The sequence below is a fragment of the Anser cygnoides genome, chromosome 11, assembly GCF_040182565.1.
Source record: "Anser cygnoides isolate HZ-2024a breed goose chromosome 11, Taihu_goose_T2T_genome, whole genome shotgun sequence".
Taxonomy (NCBI): Eukaryota; Metazoa; Chordata; class Aves; order Anseriformes; family Anatidae; genus Anser; species Anser cygnoides.
In genome coordinates, this window is record NC_089883.1 from 20,617,756 (window position 1) to 20,644,615 (window position 26,860).

At 40.8% G+C, this 26,860-nt stretch overlaps 1 protein-coding gene across 1 annotated transcript; it reads left to right on the forward strand.

The window, feature by feature from the left end:
- The first annotated feature begins 2,441 nt into the window (after positions 1-2,441).
- Positions 2,442-26,298, forward strand: GLDN (gliomedin). The gene is made up of 10 exons (XM_013177531.3): positions 2,442-2,920; positions 4,807-4,858; positions 8,564-8,581; positions 9,606-9,713; positions 11,856-12,002; positions 12,762-12,881; positions 20,653-20,733; positions 20,822-20,947; positions 21,631-21,781; positions 25,058-26,298. Exons 1-10 carry the CDS (start codon positions 2,591-2,593, stop codon positions 25,515-25,517), a joined length of 1,593 nt encoding a protein of 530 aa, XP_013032985.2. The 5' UTR covers positions 2,442-2,590; the 3' UTR covers positions 25,518-26,298.
- Positions 26,299-26,860: the final 562 nt, after the last annotated feature.

The window sequence follows — 26,860 nt, forward strand, 5'->3', positions numbered from 1 at the left end:
GGCATTTTCTTGACAGAGGTGAAATTCCCTGTGTCCTAGCAAGCTAAGCACTGTAGCAGCACAGACTGCTGTACGGCCCTTGCTATAGATAGCAGCTCTGAGCAATTAACAGGCTGGGGAAGAGTCCTGCAGCTCTGCCAGCTAAGCAGCTTCCATATCACAGCCTCGGATAGGGTGTTCACAGTGATCCAATGGCCCACTATTTTTAATGAACAATGTTCAGCTTCTTTTTATTCATAATACAGAGAAAATCCTACAAGATTAGACAGATGGAGAAACAGAGTGCTGTGTTACCTCTGTTATTCTCCAAATGGTAGCTCATGATTATTATATTCTTTTTGCTTGATCATTATACTCTGGAATGGACAATAAAGAGGAAGGATAACTGTTATGCTCTGTGGTCTCTGGAGTGCAGTTCTATTTATTTTCTAAAACAGAAAAATGCTTTAGTTTGCTCTTATGATAGATTCTTACTGGTTTTATTATAGGTATGAAATTATAAACTAAGCTTGCTTAAGATATAGCGTCTTCTGAGAATTTCTGTGCAAGGCCATATTTCTCTCTCTCTCTCTCTTTCTTTTTTTTTTTTTCCTTCCCAAGTTTAATAGTATAAGCAAAACTTAAAAAAGTAATTCTATAATAAGCTAGGATATCAACTGGAGAGTGAACGATTATTCTTGTAAATTCATTGGCATCAGAAACACTTTATCTATGTTTAATTCTCTGATAACTTTAGAATAGTCTGCCAAGGGCCAAAGCCTCTGAAGTGATTTGCAGGGGGGTTATGAATGTTTGCTTGTGTCGTTATTCCTTAGAATGTCACTATTTTACTGATGGAGCACATTCTAAGACTGTTCATCCTGCATAAAGGTATGCACATCTGTATGACACTAATTGTCTTTTCTACAACAGACTATCTGCAAAACTAAGGTAGAGCTCAAGCAGTAATTTAAACTTCACTGAGATTCTTTCTTTGCTGAATGCTCCATTGGAGGCTAGTAGTAGGAATATAAATCGAATCAGACAGTGAAGCTGCAGTTCCATCATAGTTTTTTTTTTTTTTTAATGGATGAATTAAGTTTTAAATAGTGTGCTGGTTTCTGAAAATACCTGTTCATTAAGGGGATCAAATTCCTTGTTCTGATTTGTCAAACAGAGAAAGCTGAAAAACTTATTGTGATGTGGAAGAAGTTGAGCACAATGGATGTGAGGTGGTCTAACCTGTTCCTAAATCACAAGGTAGGAAATATTTACACAACACAGTAAGCCCAAATTTCCAAATCTGTCTGACCTACAGGGATAAAAAGGCATTATATTTATTTATTTATTTTTGCAATATGTATGAGCTACCAGAGAGACCCCTATTATCCTGTACTACGGCACAGTAGACTTCTATGACTGTGCAGTGATAGTCCAGGAGAACTGCTGAGAAGGTTGAGAGATTAGCGTGCTGGTGAGCCTTGCTCCTTTGGCTGTATGGTAATTTTTTTTATATCTCATCTGTCATTGTGGAATGAGGTGGAACAAAGTTTATGTCCCCTCTACTTTTACCCTTCTCTACCTAAATCCATCAGGAGAGTTTCAGAAGAAAACCGTCTCCAGTGTGATGCTTGAGGACACCAATGCTTTCTGTAGTATTTCTTTTATTTCAGAGAGTTGAGGACTTTAATATAATAGAGGTGTTTTCCTCTCGGTATCTCTTCTGTGTTTAACTGGATGGAACAGAACTACATATATTAAATTCAAATTTGATTTGACCTAATAGTTTATTCTTTAGTGCAGTATGGGATTAACTTGAATAGCATGTCAAGGGCATAGTCAGAATAGTGTCAAACTGTGATACCCAACCAGTTACAGAAGTCTGCAGAGAACTGTTGTTGAGAATCAAGAACCTTTTCCTGTAGGGAACTTGGCGTTTAAAGTGTCTGAATTTCTTGAGATCGATTTGACATAGCAACAACAAAAGAAAGCACAAGGACTTTGTCTTTGAACTTCAGATTTCATCATTTTAAACAGCTTTTCTACAAATGTTCTTCTGAGTTGTGTAACTTTCATGGTCTTCATGAACTCTTTGTGTTCAGGCAAATTCTGCTGTTCCTCACAACAGTTCAATTCTGTATAATTCTTTTCTTATCTTTACTGTTAATTAATGAGGGTCGAAATTGGTTGTATCAGAGAGAGAACATGATATCCCGTGTCACACAAGGAATAATCTGAAAAATTCCAGCCACGCTTGGACATCTAAAGCTGTAGGTAGTGCTCTTGGTACTCTCTTGTGTACACTGTTCTTAAGAGTGCAAAGAGCCCACTGGGGCTGCAGGCTGGCAGCACACCGGGAGGGATCTTCCTGCTCTGCGATCCCTGACGGCTGGCATCTCGGCCTCCGGGAAGGAAATCAGTGAGGATATCGCCCCAGGGCCGCTCCCGGGGACCGCAGAGGGAGGCCTCACGGCCGGGACCGGTGTCCCCGGGGGGGGGGCGGGGAGGGGGCACGGATCGGCCGCGCTGCCCCGTGCCGGCCCCTCCGCCACAACGCCCACCGCGGCGGGGCCATAAAGCCCTCCCCGCCGGCAGCGGCCACCCGGCGGCGATGGAGGCTGCGGGCGGCCGGGCGCTGCGGGCGCTGCTGGCCGCCGTGGGGCTGCTGTCGGCGCTCAGCGCCGCCGGGACGCTTTTCCTGCTGGCGCAGTGGAGGGAGCTGGGCGCGGCGCTGCGGGAGCTGGAGCTGGGGCTGGAGGCGGCGCGGCCCCCCCCGGCCCCCGGCTCCGGCCGGGACCTGCTGGGCGGCACTGCCGGGCCTCCCCGGGCGCCCCCCGGCGCCCCCCGCAGCAAGCGGAGCCGCCGCGGGGAGCGCGCCCGCGGGCACGTTCGCGCCGAGACGGACGAGCTGCTGATGATGCTCACCTACTCCCTGGTGCCGGTAGGGCGGAGGGGCGCTCTCAGACTTTGAAACGCGAGTAGGTTTAGTGGAGCTCCTGCAAAAAGGGGTGGAATAAAAGGTCAGCCCGCCAGGTTTGGAGGTGTCAGGTTTTCAAACCTCTGCTCCGCTGGTGGAACCGCCCGTGTTCTTTCTGTCCTGCGTCTCACCAGGACGCTACCAGGCGTTATTTTGACATCGTGCTTTTCTGAAATAGGTCGTGCCCTTTTAGTGAGCTTTAAATTCAAGGTATTACATGAAGGGTCGGAAGAGGAGAACTGTAACTGCAAGAGAATGCCCTTTATCTGGCAAAACTGCATAGCTTTTTGCACTTCAGTGAAAAATTATCCTTGCTATGTAGGAACAGTTAAATAGCTGAAAAGTTTTGATTGATTTAGAAGCTTTTAAGTTCTGAGTCTGAAGAAATGCAAGAAGGATATTATTGTTGAAGAAACCTTAATGGAAAGTCTGTCCCAATAAAGATTGCAGGTTTAAGCCCACAAAGAAAGCAGAAAAGGCTCCTACTGATGTGGCTATTGATTTTGGTTCCAAAAACTTCTCACAGGAAATACCTTTTCAATAATGTCCCATGGATGTTTTTGTCAGTAAGTCATTGCAGTGATAACTTTACAGTGATAACATCTGCATTAATGTTAGAGCTAATGAGATTGTAGGGCATAGGTGTTCCCAGCTATGATGTTCCAGGTCTCTGCTGAATGTGGGCCTTGACTGGAGGTTTTGTCTGAGCAGGATTTCTCTTGCAGTAGAGGCACAGATTTTTGTGGTTGGGTGCTATGGGTACTAATATCCTACTGCTCTGCACAACAGCTGGCTGGGGGGAACCTATTCTGTTTTGTGGATGGCCACTGTTCAAGAATCTTTGAAATAACTTTAGGCATCAAAAATCTTATTTTAGCATTAATAGCATGAGTATATTTTAGGTTCTGGCATTTGTTTGTTTATTTTTATGTATTTATAAACATATGTATTTATTTTGTGTGGGAATTAAAATAGGAAATTAGGACATATACTAGTGTAGAAAGACTGATGAGAGAGTAACAGTCCAATAATTTTGTAAGCACCAAGTTTGAAAGTGAGATTTAAAACTGCGCAAAAGTTGATGGCTTACGTATCACTCTCTAATTTCCTGAGAAGTTACTTCATGTTTTATTTCGTCTTTCCCCTGCTCCCCTTTCTCCCTCTGAAGAAAACTAAGCCTTTAGCATTTAAACAAAGTACTTTTATGAGTAGCTTTTCTTCTTGGCAAAGGTGAGGCTGGCTGATTGGAAGGCTGTATTGCTAATCTTTTCATAGTTAAGCTGGTGGTTCTGATGTAGGCTGTTTGCTACAACACGCCCCTTGAATGCCATATTTTTTTAACTGTCAGCTGTATCGCACTGATTGGCAAATACAATGCAGAGATAATTGGAGGGCTCCAAAGCAAGTTGTAATCTTTTCAGCAGTCTCATCAAAACCATTTAGATTAAAATGCAGTTTGAATTAGAGAACACTCGGGAAAGGTGTATTTTACAAATTACAGTGTAGAAGCCAAAATTTTTGAGAGATGAAGGAAAAGAGAACAATCAAATTCTGATATTCAAAACCAGTTAGCTCTTCTCAGCTACATTAAATTGATCTAAAACTTCTCAGAATGTCTGAGACTAGGGAGGTCATTTGGTCCAAGTCCCCACTCAGATCAGGGCTGATATTGATGTCAGATCAGGCTGCTCAGGGGACAAAATGTTTGAAACTTCAACATGAAAACAAAACTGACAGAAAGGCTTATGACAGAAGGAAAATGATTTCTGTGGTCAAAGTTAAACCAGATAACTTTCTTTGAATCATTATGGCATACATTGTTTCAAACTTTACTTTCTTTGCAATATTAGGTCCGGGTGATGGTGGATTTATGTAACAGCACAAAAGGGGTGTGCTTAACAGGTATGTTTGTTACTATAAACATTACACTTACACCTTCAAGAATACAGATTTACCATGTTTTCAAAGTTTTCATGTTTTCAAAGAACTTGAGGTAGATAGAGTTTAAAATGTCCAAGAATTATGGTATTTATCAGAATTTATAAATCAGTTGGGTTATTTATTAAAAAGAAAAAAAAAGAAAAAAAAAAGTAACAGGTGCTATTTGGGGGCTTACCTATACCTACTTATTATAAATGCTGGAAGTCAAGGAATTCAGTTTATATTACTTGGCGCTATTACTTTCCTATGTATGGAAAAAAAATTCCTAAATTTCCAAAGGAAATTTCCTATATTTCCTTTGTAATCATATCTTACAGATTTGGGTGTGTTTCGGCTAGCAAATGTGACGCCCATCTACAAGAAGGGCTGGAGGGTAGACCCGGGGAACTATAGGCCTGTTAGCTTGACCTCAGTGCCAGGGAAGCTCATGGAGCAGATTATCTTGAGTGTCATCACGCGGCACTTGCAGGGCAACCAGGCGATCGGGCCCAGTCAGCATGGGTTTATGAAAGGTAGGTCCTGTGTGACGAACCTGATCTCCTTCTATGACCAAGTGACTCACTTGGTGGATGAGGGGAAGGCTGTGGATGTGATCTACCTTGACTTCATTAAGGCTTTTGACACTGTTTCCCACAACATTCTCCTCAAGAAACCGGCTGCTCATGGCTTGGACTGGCGTACACTTTGTTGGGTTAAAAACTGGCTGGAGAGCCAGGCCCAAAGAGTTGTGGTGAATGGAGCCAAATCCAGTTGGAGGCCGCTTACTAGTGGAGTCCCCCAAGGCTCAGTGCTGGGGCCAGTCCTCTTTAATATCTTTATTGATGACCTGGATGAGGGGATCGAGTGCACCCTCAGTAAGTTTGCAGATGACACCAAGTTAGGTGCGTGTGTCGACCTGCTCGAGGGAAGGAAGGCTGTGCAGGAGGATCTGGATAGGCTGGACCGATGGGCTGAGGCCAACTGTATGAAGTTCAACAAGGCCAAGTGCCGGGTCCTGCATCTGGGGCGCAACAACCCCAAGCAGCGCTACAGGCTGGGAGATGAGTGGTTGGAAAGCTGCCTGGCAGAGAAGGACCTGGGAGTGTTGGTTGATAGTCGGCTGAATATGAGCCAGCAGTGTGCTCAGGTGGCCAAGAAGGCCAACAGCATCCTGGCTTGTATAAGAAGCAGTGTGGCCAGCAGGTCTAGGGAAGTGATTGTCCCCCGTACTCAGCTCTGGTGAGGCCGCACTTTGAGTACTGTGTTCAGTTTTGGGCCCCTCACTACAAGAAGGACATGGAGGTGCTCGAGAGAGTCCAGAGAAGGGCAACGAAGCTGGTGAGGGGTCTGGAGAACAAGTCTTACGAGGAGCGGCTGAGGGAGCTGGGGTTGTTCAGCCTGGAGAAGAGGAGGCTCAGGAGAGACCTCATCGCTCTCTATAGGTACCTTAAAGGAGGCTGTAGAGAGGTGGGGATCGGTCTATTCTCCCATGTGCCTGGTGACAGGAGGAGAGGGAATGGGCTAAAGTTGCGCCAGGGGAGGTTTAGGTTGGATATTAGGAAGAACTTCTTTATGGAAGGGGTTGTTAGGCATTGGAATGGGCTGCCCAGGGAAGTGGTTGAGTCACCATCCCTGGAGGTCTTTAAAAGACGTTTAGATGTTGAGTTTAGTGATATGGTTTAGTGTAGGACTTGTTAGTGTTAGGGCAGAGGTTGGACTAGATGATCTTGGAGGTCTCTTCCAACCTAGACAATTCTGTGATTCTGTGAAAATACTAATTGAGGTTTAGCCTTGGTATTTTTTGTATGTGTCCCCACACTTCCAGGCTACCATGGGATAAATGTGTGTGCTCTCATCGTTGTAACTTCTGTGGAGTAGTGGGACTTGGAAGAGCAAAGTGCTAACCTACCCTGCCTTAGGAACATGTTAACAGGGCGCTGGGTTTCACTTGTTAGCAGTCTGGAGTTAGAACAGCTGGGACACAAGATGATGTGAGCAATTTCTGTGTCTTGAAGAGAACATCAGGCACTAGCCAACTTGAAGGGGTATGGTCCAGTTTGAAGACTGTAGCAGACTCAATCGTGTTCACTTTGGAAATGAGAAGATTAGAAATAAGCCACTTCTTAGGAGTTTATAAAACACTTCACTTGCTGTCTTGTTCATATTTTTAACTGGCTCAGATGATTTCAGCATACAAGAGATTTACCGTAATGTACACCGATGTGAAATACTACTTCTGAAATTGCTGACCAGTTCCGATTGCAACTAAGGCCGAACCACAGGCAATCTAAATGTTTATTTCTTTGGGCTCCAGAGTTCTGAATTCATGCTACTTAGCGCAGCTTTTTGCTTTCCTGACACTACTACACTGTTTCTTTAGTAGTGGCTTTCTCTGCTGTAGCCCTCTGTGATACTTATTACTTCTCGAGCACCTTTCTCATTTATCTTATGCTTATACAAGGATACTCAAGATCCTTAGTTTCAGATGACAAAGTAATTGTAGGTACTAATGCACATAACATTGTAGTGTGGAAAAAATGTTCATTTACTGGAAAATTGGGAGTGAGTTGTTAAGTGACGTTACTGCCTGTACTGATTAAAAGGAATAATCACTGTAATGGTATTATAAAACGATTTTCCCTTTACTTGTAGTGCTTTCTAATTAATGCTGAAGACTGTCGTCTTTAGGGAAATCCAGCAACTACTGTTATTTTCTGTTTTAGAGACTTCTTGTTGAAACAAGACACAACTGAATAAAGTGTTCACAGCACTAATTTAGTTCTTTAATTGCAACAACCCCACTTTTCTTTGTATTCTCCTAACCTGCTTTCCTTTTTTTTTTTTTTTTTTAAAATATGTATTGGGAATCACATAAGATGTATCTTGTTACAGAAACATTTTCAGGTAATGCTTTACTCCTGCCTGCTACGCTTTCTTCTCATTAAGGCCTTAAACTTGAATTAAGTCAGAAAGGATAAGACAGATTTTGTTGTATTACATGTTGCAGAATAACTGAAGCAAGTCCAATTTCTAGTGCACCAACCAATTCACTAACCAGGTTCTGTGGGAAGCTTGGTCCAGTCTGGAGACCAATCACATGTAAAAAATAGTGTTTGTGGTTTAGATGTAGTTCATAGGAATGACAAGACCTTTTTGCCTATCTAAATAGTCTGAATCCTGAACTGTAATGGAATATCTGAGAAACACAAGGAAGCATGGTGTGTAACAGGATCATGCCATTTACCAGTGTTATTAAGCTATTTTTCTAGTGTAAGAAGATTTTGGAAAAAACTTATATAAAGGAAATGTAATAATTGTTGGATGGCTTGGGTCTGTGGCACTGGAAAGGCACCTAAACCGAGTGAGGTTATATTGTAGAGGTGGCTGTTTGTCAAATCTTTATCAATTGAAATTTGTAGAAGGCAGACCATGTATGTATATGTAACTGCTTTTAAGGATACTCTTTCAGTAAGTCTAGGTGAGTTTGTGCTCATATTCAAATGTCTATTTTTAATACAAAACAGCTAAAACCATAGGTGTTCATTTTGAAATCTGATGGACTTTTCCCCCTTTTTATTGTCCTGAGCTAATGCCAATCAGTTCTATTTGGAATTGTTTTTTGTTTCCTTGCTGGGAGAAACTCACCATTTCCTCTTTCTTGTGTTCTTTTGCATATTCTTGATGTAGGCCCCCCAGGTCCACCAGGTAAGGTACTTTGACAATTGCAGTAATGTATTTGGGTAACTGAAACAGAAGTTGGTATGAATGTTGAAATATAGAAATGTATCTTTATAGAATAGTTGTCTTTCTTTACCTATTAGAATAGGGGAGAGTTGAATGACTGCCTTTATAACTTTTATACTTATATCAACCTATGCCCTTTAAGGGGTGGGAGGGAGGCTTTTGTATCAGAGGGAAGAGGAGAATAGTTTAATGTTTATTGAAACATATGTGGTCAAAACCAGATGTTAAGTAGCATTTAGGTGAAGAACATATATAAAAGAGCAAACTGATATTTTAATATAACAATATAAATATCTCTTAAAAATTATTGGTTACTGATTTCTGACTCCCCCCCTCAATTCCCTAATAATTTTTCTTTCTTTCTGCTCTCACTCATGGTTGCTAGCCTATATGAATGGTTACTTGCTTGCTTTCCAGGTTTCTTTGGCTGTGGGTCTGCTTAGAATAATTCTGTCAGAAAAGTGTTGGGTACTTTTTGTTTGCGGGGATTCAATAGTGACAAAGGGAATGATACCTTCTGTATCAAGCCAGAGTTTGGTACTACGGTATTCTGGATGAGTAGGTAAATGCTCTTCTTGTGTTAGATTAGTCTAGCCTGTATCATAAGCAATGTCAAAGCTTCTGTGGCTTGTGGAAGATGTATTTCTGACTTTGACAGTGACTGTAACAATGGGTTCCACTGTGTTGATCCTTCAAGTGGAATCTAAAAGGCTGATCTGTGCTGGCCTTTGTGCAAAATATGTGCAGCATTCAGTTCAGTCAGTTTTCTTATGCTAAGGCCAGGACAAATGCTCACTTACTTTTTGTGCTTGTGGGTGTTTATTTGGAGGATACTGTATTGGCATGGAGAGCATAATGGCAAATTAAAGGATCTTGTATTTCTAAAGAATATATACACATAAACATAGTATATATAGATTTAGTGATTTTAAGGATAAATTGCATTTAACAGTGAAAATTCAATTATGCTGTTTGGCTTGTTCAGGGCCTCCTGGACTTGATGGGCTGCCTGGCTACAATGGATCAGATGGAGTCCCAGGTATACCAGGTCAAAAGGGAGAACCCGGAGTAAATGGAAAAAGAGGAAAAATAGGTATTTTTTTTTTTTTTCTGTTAAAAAATCATTTCTTGCTGTTATATTCAAATGCAGTTACTTTTAGACCTTTGTTACAAGAAGGGTTTTAATGTTTACAAAGAATTTGTACATTGCAGAATTCTGTAAAATTCTTTTTCTTACTCTAAGTTTTTGTAGATTACTTCAGACTTATTCCATAGTGTATATATATTCTATTGAATAATGGAAATTAAAGCTATTGAATGAGATTAATTGCATCTCAGTATTCTGAGTTTGCTGTTAAATACTGTCTTTACAAGAATATTTCCATTTCCTCAACCTTCCAACTGAGGTACGCTTTGACTTCAGATGGCTTAAAAAAACCCAACCAGCAGAGCCAGAGTTTGGGAGTGGGAGTTTCACATTACCATAGTTTTGCTTTCAGATACATAATAATCATGGTGGGGAAAGTATATTTCCATATTTTTCTTTTTTTTTTTTTCTAAACTGTCTGTTTAGGCTGGAAACTCTTGGAGCAGCTTTTTTTGAGTTGCAGATGGACTCTGTAATGCAGCAGGGTCTCTAGGTACTATTTTAATATAATCTACACAAATAGAGCAGCTCTGCTAAATAGCCCATAGACTGCATGCAGTCCACAAGCAGTTTTCTGTGCTGGTCAAGGAAACTGTTTGTCCTAACTTACTGATTTCACCATGACATGTCTCTGCTAAGAACACAGAGAAGTGCTGTTGTCTCTCAGATGCTTGATTCAACAAATCACTGTGCGGTGGGTGACAGTTACTGTGCTCTGAGGCTGTAAATTACTGTAAAGGTGTAAAACAGTAATTGCTTTACAGAAATATCTGATGCGTCATAGCTAATTGAAAACACAGATGGATAATTGGTTCTTCAAGGCAGAGTGACAAAACACTGGGTTGCACATGGTAGGAGAGTAAGGAGACAGAAGGGCATCAGAAGGGATAATACTTGGGGGGGGGAGGGAGGATAGAGAAGTGTATGTTAATGAGTAGGTTGGCTGATGCTAGCACATAGATATTTATAGTGGCCCACCTATTAGTCTGGCTTTTGCACCCTATTGCATGGGCCTGCTGGCACGTACGAATGGGACAACCATCTACGACTGCTTGAGACAGTACATGGTCTGTCACATCACTATTCCCCAACAATTATTTTTTAAATTGGAAATGAAACAGAGAACCTGTTTTCAGGGATTCACATGGCAATTGTGCCAAAGATGCATTTCAGATTTCACCCCAAAAGAGTAATTGTTTCTGGTTTCAAAGAGTCAATTTAAACAGTAAAACTCTAAGTAGAAGAACAAGCACTTTCTTCTCAAGTACTTACAAGTGTAATGTATTTGAAACCCATGCCTGCAAGAACACTTATATTTCCAGTCTTATGACGGTTAATGCTTCTCTCCTAAAGCATGAAAATACTAACTGACGCAAAGGTAGAGGGTGGAAAGTTTTGATATGTCAGTTTTACAAACACAGCATTGTTTTCCTTGTTGCAAAATATTCCAGCTGAGATTACACAGGACAAACGAACGTCCTGTTAAAAATGCTACTTTGCTAAATGATAAAGCACAAAAAATATTTGGACTGATCATGCTTGTAACAAGTGTAGGGGCAGGGAATAGTAGCCACGTGAAAAGGTTACTGGGTAGCTGAGTCTATGCTCTGCTGGGACACAGGAAAATGTTGAAAGTACAATGTGTTGTAATGTTAGTACATAATGTCTTTAAGAAAAGAGGAGCTATGAATATGCACTTCTTCTTTAATGCCCTACAAATGTAAAATAAATGACTTCACATTTTTTCCTTAGTGTTCCTAGTCCAGAAATGCTCTAGCCAGCATTGGCAAGGCCGAGGTCTCCATGTTTCATGTTCTAAACTCAGAGATTACTAGGTAAAGAAAATATTTTTCACACCTAATGAATTGTACACCGTTTCCCTGCTTATTTGGTTATAAATTTGCTTTGAAATCAAAGCAAATTACAACAATACAGAAAAATACAAGTGAAAAAGAACAAACAAACACAAAACAAAACCAACAACAAGGGTGAATACATTTTGTATTTCAACAAAATGCATTGATTTTAGGAACTGTGTGATTAATACTTCAACAACATTCTCGGTACTGAAATGCTTTTTATTTCTAGGCGTGCCAGGACAAAAAGGTGATCAAGGACAGAAAGGAGAACCTGGAGAAATGGGTTTACCTGGCAAAGATGGTATGCCAGGTGGAAAAGGCGCAAGAGGAGCAAAGGGTGAAAAGGGGGATGCAAACAATGATGTAGTATTAGAAGGTAAGAAGAAGTACTCTTAAGAGCTCTCTTGCAATAGCGTACATGACAGAAAAAGATACACTCTGCTTCTGCAAAATAAGGACCAACTAACATAACCATGTTATCCACAGTGAAGTTTTTGGGTATTGCTACAGTTTATATATTAGTATTGGTCAGTAATAGTCTCAAGGGTGTGTGCAGCTCCAAAAATTAAAAGGACTGCCTAGGGGAGTATGTTTCATTTATAATGCAATTCCTCACAAATACTCTTCTATTTGGTCTTTGGTTTGAGGTGTACATGAATTCCACCCTTTCCAGTACAATTCAAGACAGTTGATCTCCTTCTGCTCTTTCTTGCAGTGTAGTTTTATTTATGTATTAGAAAATGAGAGCAGATTTCCGCTCATGAATATATGAAAGAAGCATCATGGCAGCCACATTATAAGTTGCTAAAACTGTAGCCTCTTAAACACTGTAGCCTCTTAAGTTGAAGTCCTAAAAAACACTACATAAAAGGCAATAGTGCTTTATAACTCTCTAATGTGCCTGTAATCCAGACAGATTAAATTGCATTCATGTCTTAGAATTTGTGAAGTTCTGGATGGCTCACATTCTAAGAAAGAGCATTTCAGGGAGTTTACTGATCACACAAAAACCTCTTAGGAAGTCAGAGGCTCTTTCAGAGATCTCTAAAAGTCCATCATGTGGACACGTACGGTTCTCTGCAGATTGCCTGCTTGCCTGCAGGGTCTGCAACATTGTACTTCATTTTTTACATAGGTGCAAAAGGTGAACCTGGACCCCCAGGGCCTCCTGGACCACCTGGACCCCCAGGACCTCCAAGAAAACGTAAAGGTAAAACACAGCTTCAGGAGAACATATACAGCAACAAATGCACAGGTTAGTTCTTTCCATTGTTCTTTTTGATATTATAAGCCAGTTCAAAACCCATTGCTCCAAGACTCATGAAACAACAAGCATGTATTTTATTCTCCTGGCATAAGTAAAACTGAAAAAACTTAAAGCTGCGTATGTACTTAAATATTTTGTTGAAACGCACCCTTGGTAAGGCAGCAAGCTATCTATAATATTTGTCTTTTACTCATACTATTCCAATGCTAAAACAAAGTGTTTACAAATGGGTTTTTCTGCTAGATAGAATCCCAGAATCATCTAGGTTGGAAGAGACCTCTAAGATCACCTAGTCCAGCCTCTAGATCACCTCGTCCAACCTCTATGTATTTGTATCCAATGTATTTGGAAAATAAGAGAAGTGGTGTTGAGTTTTTTAGCTTTTAAAGGCAAATTTTAATTTTACGTGTAAATACAACACCTGTTAACCAGGCTGCATTTCACTGTATTCTACAAAATTAAATTGCCTGGTTATTGGCAGAACCAATGAAAGCCAGACTAGCTGGAGGAAGGCAAAAGGCTTCATGTCTAATTGATTATGGAAGTTTTTGGAGCAAGGTGATCTTGACTTGTTTTCCATTTTTTGCTTCTTATCATTATTGCATCCCATTTCATGATCATGACTCTCTTATTTGCTCTACTGTATCTGTGTTGGTGAGCTACAGAAAGTAAAAATTAAAAACAGAGCAGACTTCCTTCAAACTGCTGCAGTGACTGGCTGCAAATTACACAGCAAATACTGTTAGAACCCATTCAGCTGGTTAGAATGCCAATTCATAGATCGTCTGCTGAAATGTAGGAGCTGCCATCCGGTTCTCTCCCCTCCTCTCCTCTATTCTCCTCCTTTCTTTTTATATTGGGGAGGAGGGGAAGGGGACACGCTGGTGCTTGGAAATCAGGGATGTTCTCACTCATTTTATTGTAAAACTCAGCAGTTGTGTTTTATAAGTATTTCAAGATGGATGTCTGAACTTTAGAAAATTTTGACCAGAAATGTTATCTGAGAGCATTTCTTATTGGTCAGTGAAACAAGGGGAGGTGAGACGAGCTGCTGGCCTTGGATGTCTGGAACACGGGATCTACAAACACTGTTGTATTATGATAACTGGAAAATTTGGCTCAAGCTATTAACTGATAATAAAATGCAAAGAGAAGCTCATGCTAGAACAGTTTTTGTATTTCTAGCTTACTCTAGCTTGAGAATGGAAGCAAACCTTTGGGCTTGGATCTACATACTGGATCTGGCCCCTGTTGTCCTTATCCTTTACCCCTCAATGGAATTACATTTGATGTCAAAGATGATTGTAGCTTTCAATGACTGTTACTATCCCTACAGTTCTGAATTTTCCCTTTAGCTGAGAAATCTGTTTCCAGGGAGGTCATAGTGATCCAACAAAAGAATAACAAAGAATGTCTCAGTTCCTAATTTTTCTTCTTTCATATTTCTATAAAAGAAGGCAGCTCTCTGTCTGTGACAGTGTTTGGTTGAGTGGCATTTCTTTTGTAATTGGGAATGTGGCTTCTTGAGAGGCATATCAAAAGGGAATCGACCAAGAAATTCATGCAGTTATTAAGTGTAAAACATGCACCTTGATTTTTGTCTCACCGTTAATAGGGTGATATTGATCTTATGTTGCGATAGTAAAGTTGCAGAGGGAGAGCACAGTTCTCCATGTTGGGAAAAAAGGATTCAGTTGTAACGGACTTGAAATAGTTCTCCCTTCTTCCAGTTTGACACTAGTAGCCCTTCATCTTGCAGGCAAAGCATCATACAGCACTAAAGATGTCTAGCACCTACATTGTCTACTGCAAGGAGATAACTAGTGATTAGCTGTTGGTGATGTCTGTTTTAGCTAAGAGTAGTTTCAAGTGAGCTAAGACTAGTACCTGCATTAGCATCATCTTTTCCCCTTAACCATCACTCTCCAGTTTGGTAAAAAGAAAATTTTCTTTTTTTTTTATAAGTGCTGTTAACTAGAGAATATTTAATACTAGATGGAACATACATCAATGATTTCTGCCTCTTATTCTTAATGTAGAACATAACTGTAAATGTAGTAGCATGTGAGAATCTCAGTTGGGAGATGCTGGGTACTGAATTATCAGAATGGAGCCCAAAGAGTCTCTTTACAGTGGAAAGTGGATAGCTGAACAGAAATCTGATCCTATTTGAACTTCAGAAATGCATGAACTGTGGTACAAGATATAATCGGACCATTTACTCAGGTAGCCTCTTTTCAAGTGTTGAAACAGACTGAAGTGCTTTGGAGAGATAAGCTTTATTGCATGGATTTCTAATGGATTTGAAATCCCAGTGTGCAAATAGGAGTTATTTGAATATAACTTTGCAGAGAAGAGGTGTTCCTCTGTGAGCATTTACATTTTATGAGCCAGTAGATTGTGTCACCATAATGCAAAAATAAATCATCTTTTGTAACTAAATCTTCATATCCCTTTGAAGAAAAGAGAATGCACATGTTGATTTATAACTGTAATTAACTTATTGCATAAGAATATAAGAATGATTTCTATAAATCAAGTTTTACTTTTTTCAAAATTTAATTTCCTTAAGAGAATACAATAATTAGTTGCAAGCTCAGGTGTGTTTGGTCTCAGTGGTACTGTTAGCTAATTCTAAAAGAAACAAAATATCCCTCAATCTGTCCTTCACACCCTCCCCCAGATAAACCAAATCAATAGTTCTCATATCTTGTAAACTCCATTAACTCTCATCCAGAATATTTTAGGATGAGAATCAGTAGGATATTTATCTTTTTTTTTGGTGGAAAGAAAGCAATGAAAATTTCACATAGTAGTCTCTGATTAAAAACAAAACAAAACGGTCTTTTCAATCTTAGTTGTTAACTGTTTCCTGCAGCTGAAAATTCTCAGAGAGTATTGCAAACATTCTCAAATCCGAATAGTGCATTCAGCTTCACCAGAAACAGAGGCTTGGTCCTTGATTATTCCATATTCTTAGATAAACTACTGTATAGGGAACTGCTCACACAGTTAACTTTATCAGTTTTCTTGGGCTGAGACTAATACATTTGTGCATTTCAACTTATAATTTCTGCTGAGTGGATTCCTTCTTTGAGATATTATGAGAATATTTTGAGATCAGAAGCTGGAAAGGGACCTAGAGGGATTGCTAGATTCCAGCTATAGGCATACATCTTCCTACAGCTGGATTGACTGTTTGTGCCTTTTTTGAGAGATAAGTTGTGATCAATTACAACATTTAATGTCATATCAGTGAATGTCCTAGATAAATGGATGGGAGAAATGTGTGTTGTTTTTGCTCTATCTTGGAATATTTTCTTTCTCTGTGAACAAAGACAGGATATAACTTTAAGGAGAAAACAACAATGCAGTGCAATCTGCCCTTACTTTCCTCAATGTCACACTACCCTTTCAGCATTACTTTATAGTTATTTCATATTTTTGCTATTTTACACATTTAAACTTCATCACAGCCCCATGAAGCCCAGAAATCTATTGGAAAGCAACGATGAAAGTGCATGTCTGAAAGAATTTGCAGGCTGCATGTTAGGCAGTGAAAATGTGTAAGGAGATGAGTGTTAGAAATGAGATTAGAAAACAAGCTTACAATGAAATCACAGAATCACAGAATCGTCTAGGTTAGAAGAGACCTCCAAGATCATCTAGTCCAACCTCTGCCCTAACACTAACAAGTCCTACACTAAACCATATCACTAAGGGCTACATCTAAACATCTTTTAAAGACCTCCAGGGATGGTGACTCAACCACTTCCCTGGGCAGTCCATTCCAATGCCTACCAACCCTTTCAGTAAAGAAGTTCTTCCTAACATCCAACCTAAACCACCCCTGGCGCAACTTTAGCCCATTCCCCCTCGTCCTGTCACCAGGCACGTGGGAGAACAGACCAACCCCCACCTCTCTACAGCCTCCTTTAAGGTACCTATAGAGAGCGATGAGGTCTCCCCTGAGCCTCCTCTTCTCCAGGCTACACAACCCCAGCTCCCTCAGCCGCTCCTCGTAAGACTTGTTCTCCAGACCCCTCACCAGCTTCGTTGCCCTTCTCTGGACTTTCTCGAGCACCTCCATGTCCTTCTTGTAGTGAGGGGCCCAAAACTGAACACAGTACTCAAAGTGCGGCCTCACCAGAGCCGAGTACAGGGGGACAATCACTTCCCTAGCCCTGCTGGCCACACTGCTTCTTATACAAGCCAGGATGCTGTTGGCCTTCTTGGCCACCTGAGCACACTGCTGGCTCATATTCAGCTGCCTATCAACCAACACACCCAGGTCCTTCTCTGCCAGGCAGCTTTCCAACCACTCATCTCCCAGCCTGTAGCGCTGCTTGGGGTTGTTGCGCCCCAGATGCAGGACCCGGCACTTGGCCTTGTTGAACTTCATACAGTTGGCCTCAGCCCATCGGTCCAGCCTATCCAGATCCTCCTGCACAGCCTTCCTTCCCTCGAGCAGATCGACACACGCACCTAACTTGGTGTCATCTGCAAACTTACTGAGGGTGCACTCGATCCCCTCATCCAGGTCATCAATAAAGATATTAAAGAGGACTGGCCCCAGCACTGAGCCTTGGGGGACTCCACTAGTAAGCGGCCTCCAACTGGATTTGGCTCCATTCACCACAACTCTTTGGGCCTGGCTCTCCAGCCAGTTTTTAACCCAACAAAGTGTACGCCAGTCCAAGCCACGAGCAGCCAGTTTCTTGAGGAGAATGTTGTGGGAAACAGTGTCAAAAGCCTTAATGAAGTCAAGGTAGATCACATCCACAGCCTTCCCCTCATCCACCAAGTGAGTCACTTGGTCATAGAAGGAGATCAGGTTTGTCAAGCAGGACCTACCTTTCATAAACCCATGCTGACTGGGCCCGATCGCCTGGTTACCCTGCAAGTGCCGCGTGATGACATTCAAGATAATCTGCTCCATGAGCTTCCCTGGCACTGATGTCAAGCTAACAGGCCTATAGTTCCCCGGGTCTACCCTCCGGCCCTTCTTGTAGATGGGTGTCACATTTGCTAGCCGCCAGTCGACTGGAACCTCCCCTGATAGCCAGGACTGCCGATAAATAATGGAAAGCGGCTTGGCCAGCTCCTCCGCCAGTTCGCTCAGTACCCTCGCGTGGATCCCATCCGGCCCCATCGACTTGCGTACATCCAAGTGTCATAGCAGGTTGCCAACCATTTCCTCATGGATAGCGAGGGCCACATCCTGCTCCCCATCCCCTTCCACCAGCTCAGGGTACCAGGTATCCAGAGAACAACCGGTCTTGCCGCTAAAGACTGAGGCAAAGAAAGCATTGAGCACCTCAGCCTTTTCCTCATCTTTTGTAACTAAGTTTCCCCCCACATCCAGTAAAGGATGGAGATTCTCCTTAGTCCTCCTTTTTGCGTTCATGTATTTGTAAAATCGTTTTTTGTTATCTTTAACGGCAGTAGCCAGATTGAGCTCCAGATGAGCTTTGGCCTTTCTAATTTTGTCCCTGCACAGGCTCGCAACATCCTTATAGTCCTCCTGAGTAGCCCGCCCTCTTTTCCAAAGATTATAAACCCTCCTTTTTCTCCTAAGCTCGAGCCAGAACTCTCTGCTCAGCCAGGCCGGTCTAGTTCCGCGTCGGCTCGTCTTTGGGCACGTGGGGACAGACCGCTCCTGAGCCATTGAGATTTCCTTCTTGAAGAGTGCCCAGCCTTCCTGGACTCCTTTGCCCTTCAGAACCTCCTCCTAAGGGACTCTGCCAACCAGTGTCCTGAACAGCTCAAAGTCAGCCCTCCGGAAGTCCAAGACAGCGGTTTTACTGGTCCCCTTCCTGACTTTGCCAAGAAGAGAACTCTACCATGGTCACTCTGCCCAAGACAGCTCTCGACCACCACATCTCCCACCAGTCCGTCACTGTTTGTGAACAGAAGGTCTAGTGGGGCATCTCCCCCGGTAGGCTCTCTAACCAGCTGCATCAGGAAGCTATCTTCCACGCTCTCCAGAAACCTCCTAGACTGCTTTCTCTGGGCTGTGTTGTGCTTCCAGGATATGTCTGGGAAGTTGAAGTCCCCCACGAGAACAAGTGCTGATGATTTCGCGGCTTCTGCCAGCTGCCTGTAGAACTCCTCATCCGTCTCCTCATCCTGGTTTGGCGGTCTATAACAGACCCCCACCAGGATGCTTGCCTTGTTGGCCTTCCCGCTGATCCTAACCCATAGGGACTCAACCTTATCATTCCCAGCCTCAAGTTCCTCAACATCTAAACACTCTCTAATATAGAGAGCCACACCACCACCCCTTCTGTGCTGCCTGTCCCTTCTGAAGAGCCTATAGCCAGACATTGCAGCACTCCAATCATGAGAGTGGTCCCACCACGTTTCCGTGATGGCAACCAAGTCATAGCCTGCCTGCTGCACGATGGCTTCCAGCTCCTCTTGTTTGTTACCCATGCTGCGTGCATTAGTGTAGATGCACTTCAGTTGGGCCATTGCCATCTTCCCCGGCTCTGCCATTGTTCCCCCCGGCACAGCTCCAACAGGCCTTCTTTCAGCCCCATCCCCCTTCTTTCCTAGTTTAAAGCCCTCTCAACGAGCCCTGCCAGCTCCTGGGCTAGGATCCATTTTCCCCTTAGAGATAGGGACCCGTCTGCGGCCATCAGGCCGGGTGCCGAGTAAAGCGCCCCATGGTGAAAAAAACCAAAATTTCTGTGTTGGCACCAGCCTCTGAGCCACGTGTTAATCAGGTGGGCTTTCCGTGTCCTCTCTGTACCCCTCTCTGCTACTGCAGGGAGAGATGAAAACACCACCTGTACTCCCGCTCCATCTACTAACCGTCCCAGTCCCCTAAAGTCCCGTTTGATATCCTTCATGATATCATGATATCTCCAGCACAGAACTGAGAACTCTTCTCTGTGATTACTAATTCTAAGTAAAATGAAACATGTTGCACTGATTTAAAGCAGAGATCTTTTAAAGAAGGGTTTACAGAAGAAGTTCTATAAATAACTTCATTAAGGCATTGATTAAACAGTAAATGTTAGAGAAAACCCAATCAGTTAACCTTTAAAAAATTGTTGAGGGCTGGGGGAAATTGTTTGCAGGTGTTTATTTGTTGCTTCTGTGAACCATTTTTCTATATGGAATGTGGCGTATAACTTCCCTCTGCTACTTTAACGGCATGGATGACTGACCTGCATTCTTATGCATAAAGTGCTCAGTATGTGTGTTAGTACATTATTGTTCTGGAAATTAATGACAAGTACAAAACTTCCACAGTTGCCTACAGAGCACACCCCCTCCGCTGGTGTATCTAGATTTGGGCATGAAACTTTTGAGTTTAGTCATCACACATTCTCAAGGAAGCATTTTTGGTATTACTGATAAGTCAGCCAGCTGCCAGCTTTTTCAGTTATCTATTGTTATCTAAGGAAAGGGACAACACAGTCTTTCTAAGCACTTGCTCAGGAATTCACAGCTAGAGAATTAAATCTGTTGGCAGAATTAGTTGTTGCTCAAAGTTGTCTGTCAGCTCAACAACTTCAAGGGAACAGACCAGCCCAAACACTTCATTTCCTTGGCAGAAGTGAGAGCAAATGCCTTTTTTTAAATCTCCCCCTCTCTCTGTCTTTTTTTTTTTTTTTTTACCAGAACAACTTTTTTCCAGGTGAAATAAAATCCCAGTCGTTATTCCTTTAGTTTGTTGAAGACAGTGACTATATATCTGTCATGTTGAATATAGAAAGATGTCATGTTTTACCTTTTCTCTCAACTCTAGGTGAGACGTGTGTTGTACCAAATGATGATACTCTGGCTGGAAAAGCTGAAGACAGAGCCCTTGATCATTCAAAAAAAGCTGGTAACCTATTACAGAGGGGGTAAGACTAACTGCTCCTTACTGTTTTTGTAGTCTAACAAATAATGCATGTGTGCTCTTTCTCTACTAGAATGTGTCATAACATCTGTAGGAAGTCCTGTTCACTTTGTCAGTGTACAGCAAACGTTTGGAACTTGGATGAGAGAACCTGCAAATGTAAGCGACGAAAGGATTTGGCTTACCATGCATTTTTCAGGTATAGTAGTAGTACTTACTGATCAAAAGTCAATTTTATATTAATTTTGCTTTCTAAATTCTTTCAATCCAAATTAATATTTCTCATAAAGTATGATGTTTTCACTCACATATTTTTCAGAATATTTTCCATGTTACCAATATAATACTTAACTATACATATGGCTATAGACATCTGTAGTATTTTCTGACATTTTCAGGATCTAGTGTTGACTCTGAAAACAGTTTGAGGATTTTTTTTTTAAACGAAATTTAAATGTCTGTTGTTCATGTCTTTGTATTCTTTTCTTTCAATGGTTCCCTTATAGTTTTAATTCCTTAAATTGTAGCTAGTACTTTTGCCTTTTCATTTAGGAAAGCATGAAAATGAATCAGATGCTGCATGAGCTACGTTTATTGCAGGATAATTTCCAGGACCTAAGTGGAAAAAGGAAATATTTTGACAGTTTACCAACTATGTTCAGAATTAGGGCTCAGCACATTCAGTGGAAAGCAGGCCCTTGAACACCTCTGTAGGTTATTGGTGTTTGTCTCTGGGTTATTTTAGCATATTCCAGCACATTAAATCACTGTTGAAAACACAAATAAGGTTGTTGTCTGTCACAAACTTGATTCTGATTGAATTGTAGTAGAGATTTCAGAAACTAGATAAACCAAATGATAGTCGTTTTTCTCTTCGTTTAGGAAACTCTATCAAAGAATATGAGAATTCCAATGCCTTGCTGAATGATAGCTACAGAATCATTAACATCACAGGGTTCTTTTATGGATGTGGTCACGCAGTACAAAACAATCATCTGTACTATCAAAAGGGAGGAACCAATGTCATTCTGAAGTAAGTCAAATATAGTTAGATTAAGACAACCTTTTTTCTGTACCATTTGTTTCTTTTTGGTCCCGTCAAAAATAGGGAGAATAGAGGAAATGGTTCAGAGTTCTTTCCAGGACAGAACAACTAACATTTTTTTCTGTCTGTAACTGGAATGTTGGCCATTGACCTTCCATACAGTCTGTGCGTGCAGAATCTGTGGGGGCAGAGGAACTGGGAGGGTAGTCTTCAACCATTACTCTGCTGTGAAGGTCAGTTCTTTTAAGCATTGTTCAGCTCTATGTCAGTTGCTACATGATACATGAGATATATAGGACAATTGGGCCTCCAGATTGAAAAGATGCTGAGATGACAATGTATTTTTTCTGTTGGCTGTCCTGGGGTCCATGAGGTTTGTATTATACATTACACTGCTCTGGGTGTTCTTGCACTTGGATTCTTTGCTGTGTTCATAATTGCCAGAAAGAAGTGGGAACTGACTAACGAATTTGGGGCTCAGAAAAAAACAGCACAATTGAAGAAAACCTGTGCATGTGTACCTGCATCAGGGTGGAAATTGGTTCAGCTGCAGTCTGGGGGGCACAGATATGGGATTCCATGACTGAAGCCCACTTACGGAACATTTTGGCTTTCCAGAGCTTCTTGCTGGGTTGACACTCATGCCTTATTCTCAAATAGCACTGTTCTTTGCTGGTAGGAGTTGAGTTAATGCTGCTAGTGCAGAGGAATGCACTAAGGCATCAGCATAGGATGTAGCGACCTACTGTACATTCCACTGTGGAGGAGTGGTTCTGCTGTTTGATTCCTTCATAATAAGAAGTTTCTGTAACTCTCACAATGCGTCTTTCTGAATTTGAACTGGGAATTACACCTTTATTTCTTCACTTTCTACTGACGACAGACAATACAAATCAAAACCAAAATCTCATCTTGTGGGGAGAGCCAAAGAAAGGCAGTCCAAGGGCAAGTGAAAGATTGCAACTGCTTTCAAGCTCCACTACATGACTGATGTTTGAGCCAAGAACGTTACTATACTTTGATGTCTCTACCCAAGCAGGTGTGAGTGCCTTCTTCCTATATTCATTTGGATGCCAAGGAATGTGAGCAAGCTGCTTGGATTCTATAATATTTATTCTGCCAAAGACAAGCTCAATTTTTGGTAACCTCCTTTAAATATCTGTAGGACTTTTTGTTTAAACCTTTTTTAATGGCCATCTCTGTCTAAGCAATGCACAGTGATGGGACAGAAGTTCCTTGCTGTTGCTTGGGCACAACTAATTTGGAACTGCCTTCATATACAGACAAACACAAGCTATTTGTGGAATTTTCAAAACCTCTCTAAGAATTTGCTGAGAGATGGTCTCTGTTTTCAGTTATTCACTTCATTTACCTTCAGCATAGACAGGATTAGGCACTGTGAATTTTGTTACAGTAAAGTCCTTGTTTCTGGGCTGCAAAAAAGCTTCTGGGACTTTTGTATTGATTTAATGTGAATAACAGGTGAGGACCTATCTAGTTGATTTTGCAAATGTTGCAAGCTGTTTATTGTCATATTTAAAAGCTGACAAAACTAGCTTTGTCTGATGCATTTTGGAATGTTTCATCCCTTTCTCCTTTGTCTAATGTTTTCCCACCTGTATTCTTTTTGGTTGACTTACTCATCTTAGATGATCAGAAAGCTTTGTAGCTTAATCTTCCCTGTGGTTGATGAAACATTTACCCGAATCTCATCGTTTACCCCCAAGCTGGCAGAAGATTAAGGACTTTTTGAACCATTTGGAGTTCTAGGCTGGACTGTCCTTGATTGGGTGAGAGAAAGAGAACCTCAGGAATGAAAAGTCACTTTGCTGCTACCTTCAGAATTTTCACATAAAAGAGGAAAAGACAAGGTGTTCTGTGTTGCAGATCTTGCACCTTTCTAATGAATCTTGAGATACTTTTTGTCTTGTTGGCTCTTTATAGAATAACCTCCTGAAGAAAAGCTGTATTTCTATGTAACTGTTCCTGCTAAGGTCTGTTCTTGTAGCTTTTGCATTAAGGTATTTACCAACATGAAGTGATTAATAAGATTAACTGAGTTGACGTATTTTTCAGAAATCTTCTCCAACCTTGAAGCATTTTTTAGTGCACACATATGCTGCTGGAATATAGAGTTGCTGCAGACCTGAATTTTACAGAAGCTGACAAAAATCATTTTGCTAGTCTAGTCATTCTTGAGTTTTCTTAGGATGATTTTCCTGCATATGCTATCAACAACTCTTCCACAGAAACATGAGTGTTCCAGTATTTTTCCTCTTATGTTGAAAGTTCTTGGATGTGAAATGCTCCTGTCAAGTCTGTCCTTTCAGAAGACTTGGAACTGTAGCAGATTCTTGTACTGAGTAATGTTTTTCCTCTATTTGAGGAAACGAGCTATATAGTTACCCAGAAGTCACAGTGAAATGTGCTGTAATTCTGCACTACAGAATACATTAATTAAAAAGGTAAAGCACACTCTGCCTTTACTAAAGCACTGCGTTGTTCTGTGACTAAATACTAACTGCATATATGTCTTGATAGTAGCTGATTACTCTCCTGAACTAGTTAGTAGAGGAACTCAATTTTAACTGCTAAATGCCACTGTCCTCAGGTTATCATCCTATTAAGGAATTTCAAGGAATAAAAACAATTTTATACATCAGAGACGAGACATTTAGGCTGTCCTGTTGGAGGCCAGTTCAAGGTCAGAATTTTGGCTCTGCAAAAGTAGAATTTTTATTCCTTTGATGTTTATTTGAGCAAATCACTGCATTATCTGAACCGCTTTCAAAAGACAAGCTCTAAGACTAGGTGATCCTGCCCAGAATTCATGCTAGTTTGGTCATTTTCTTCCTTTGTTCCTATCCATTAGAAAGCAAATTACTGTACAGATTTCAGTTATAAGTTTGGGGCTTCACCTGGTATCTAATTCTTTTTCATACCCATTCCTTCTTTTAGTTGGCTTCTTTCACCCTAGAGATAATAAAGTTCATAAACTATATAAAGTGAAACCTACCAAAGTGAGTTCATGTCACTGCACACCTTTTAAATTGTTATTACACTGGAATTTTCTCCTAGTGTTTTGGAAGATGCTTTGAGTGGAGTACTTCATCGTAAAAGATATCAGAATGGTCTTTAAACTCAACTATTTTCAGCTACATTTCTATCAGTAATTTTGTACTCTGAATCAATATAACCAACCATTGTATATAAAAACAAAATTCTAACACAACATACTAAATACTTATTTTATTTTCATTTCAGACTTGGGCTTGATAAAGCATCCTTGGGCACACTGCTAATTGAAAATGCCTTATATCATGGTCGTAACTACCTCTTTGCTAACTCGAAGACATATTTCAACGTGGCAGTGGATGAAAAGGGTCTTTGGATTATATATGCCTCAAGCACTGATGAAAATATAATAGTAGCACACATTGATGAAGAAACATTTTCAGTCATTCGGCATATCAATACCACATATCCTAAGTCCAAGGCTGGTAATGCATTCATAGCATGTGGAGTTATGTATGTTACTGATACTAAGGATATGACAGTAAGTTTTGCTTTTGATTTATTGAAAGAAAAGCAGGTTGATATAAGTTTTGAGTTACGATCTTCACAGTCTGTTCTTGCTATGCTTTCGTACAGTCTTAGAGATAAGAATTTGTACACATGGGAGAATGGGAGCTTAATGGTATACCCTGTACATTTTGGCAGATGAATATATTTTAAAATGGCATGTCAGGGAGCCGTGCTTGGCTAAACAAATTATTATTTAAAGCTATATTATATACATATCGAAGTCTCTTCATTTGGTATACATCTTCTGTTCACTGATGGTGGTTTGCATGTGTGCTTAAAAGGGAGATAAGAACCCTTTGTATAAACTCTTAAATTATATAGGCCATTTTTTATTATTTTTTGTCCAAAGAATAGTTGCTCAATATTGCAGCTGGCACACAGCACAGACTTGCTTTTGTTTTTCCCCTATTCTTGAGCCGATAATTAGATATAATGTATGTTGATTATTCCATGATCATGTGTTTGACAGTGACTATTTATAACTTTCAGTTGCAATCATCTTATCTGCAATCATTTTCTAGTCAGTGATTACGGTCTTAGTAAAGCGTCTAAATAATGAACTTTTGTGTACAAATACATTTCTCTGTTATTTTCACTTAATACTTTCCAGTGATCCTCTGTGAACATGTTTTGGACAAAGATATACAGCTGTTAAATATAATGGGGATGGAAATAGTTAAATATATATGTATATAAAAAAAAAATCTTCAAATTTTAAAAGTCTAGCCAACTGTTACATAACTAAAAGCAAAATCCAGCCCAGGTACAAGGAAAATGGGAATAATGGCATTATTAAATGTTGAAGCATATGAAACTGTGTTTAGTAATGCGAATGTTGGAAGGAAAGTAACCAGGTACAAAACTGAAGAAAACATGTATAATTTTTGATTAAAATTCCTGTTTTAACAGTGTTCAAGTTACTTGTGTTGCTGCAGTCTCTTCCTTACCCCTCACTGCCATATAAGCTCTACCACTCCACGGAAGTATAACTTCCTTATAACTATACTTAGTTATAGTAAGTTATATTTTTACTAAATTTTCCTCACATTCCTCCATACAAATGAAATGACAAAATGAAGGGTATACTTTTTTTGCTGGTAGTCATAGAAAAATAAAATACCTGGAGCAGGATTGCATGTATTTATTACAGTGCTTAGTGACTCAATTTGTCACTGTTAGTTTGGAAATCAGAATCACAGAATCATCTAGGTTGGAAGAGACCTCCAAGATCATCTAGGCCAACTTCTGACCTAACACTAACAAGTCCTCCACTAAACCATATCACTAAGGGCTACATCTAAACATCTTTTAAAGACCTCCAGGGATGGTGACTCAACCACTTCCCTGGGCAGCCTATTCCAATGCCTACCAACCCTTTCAGTAAAGAAGTTCTTCCTAATATCTAACCTAAACCTCCCCTGATGCAACTTTAGCCCATTCCCCCTCATCCTGTCACCAGGCACGTGGGAGAATAGACCAATC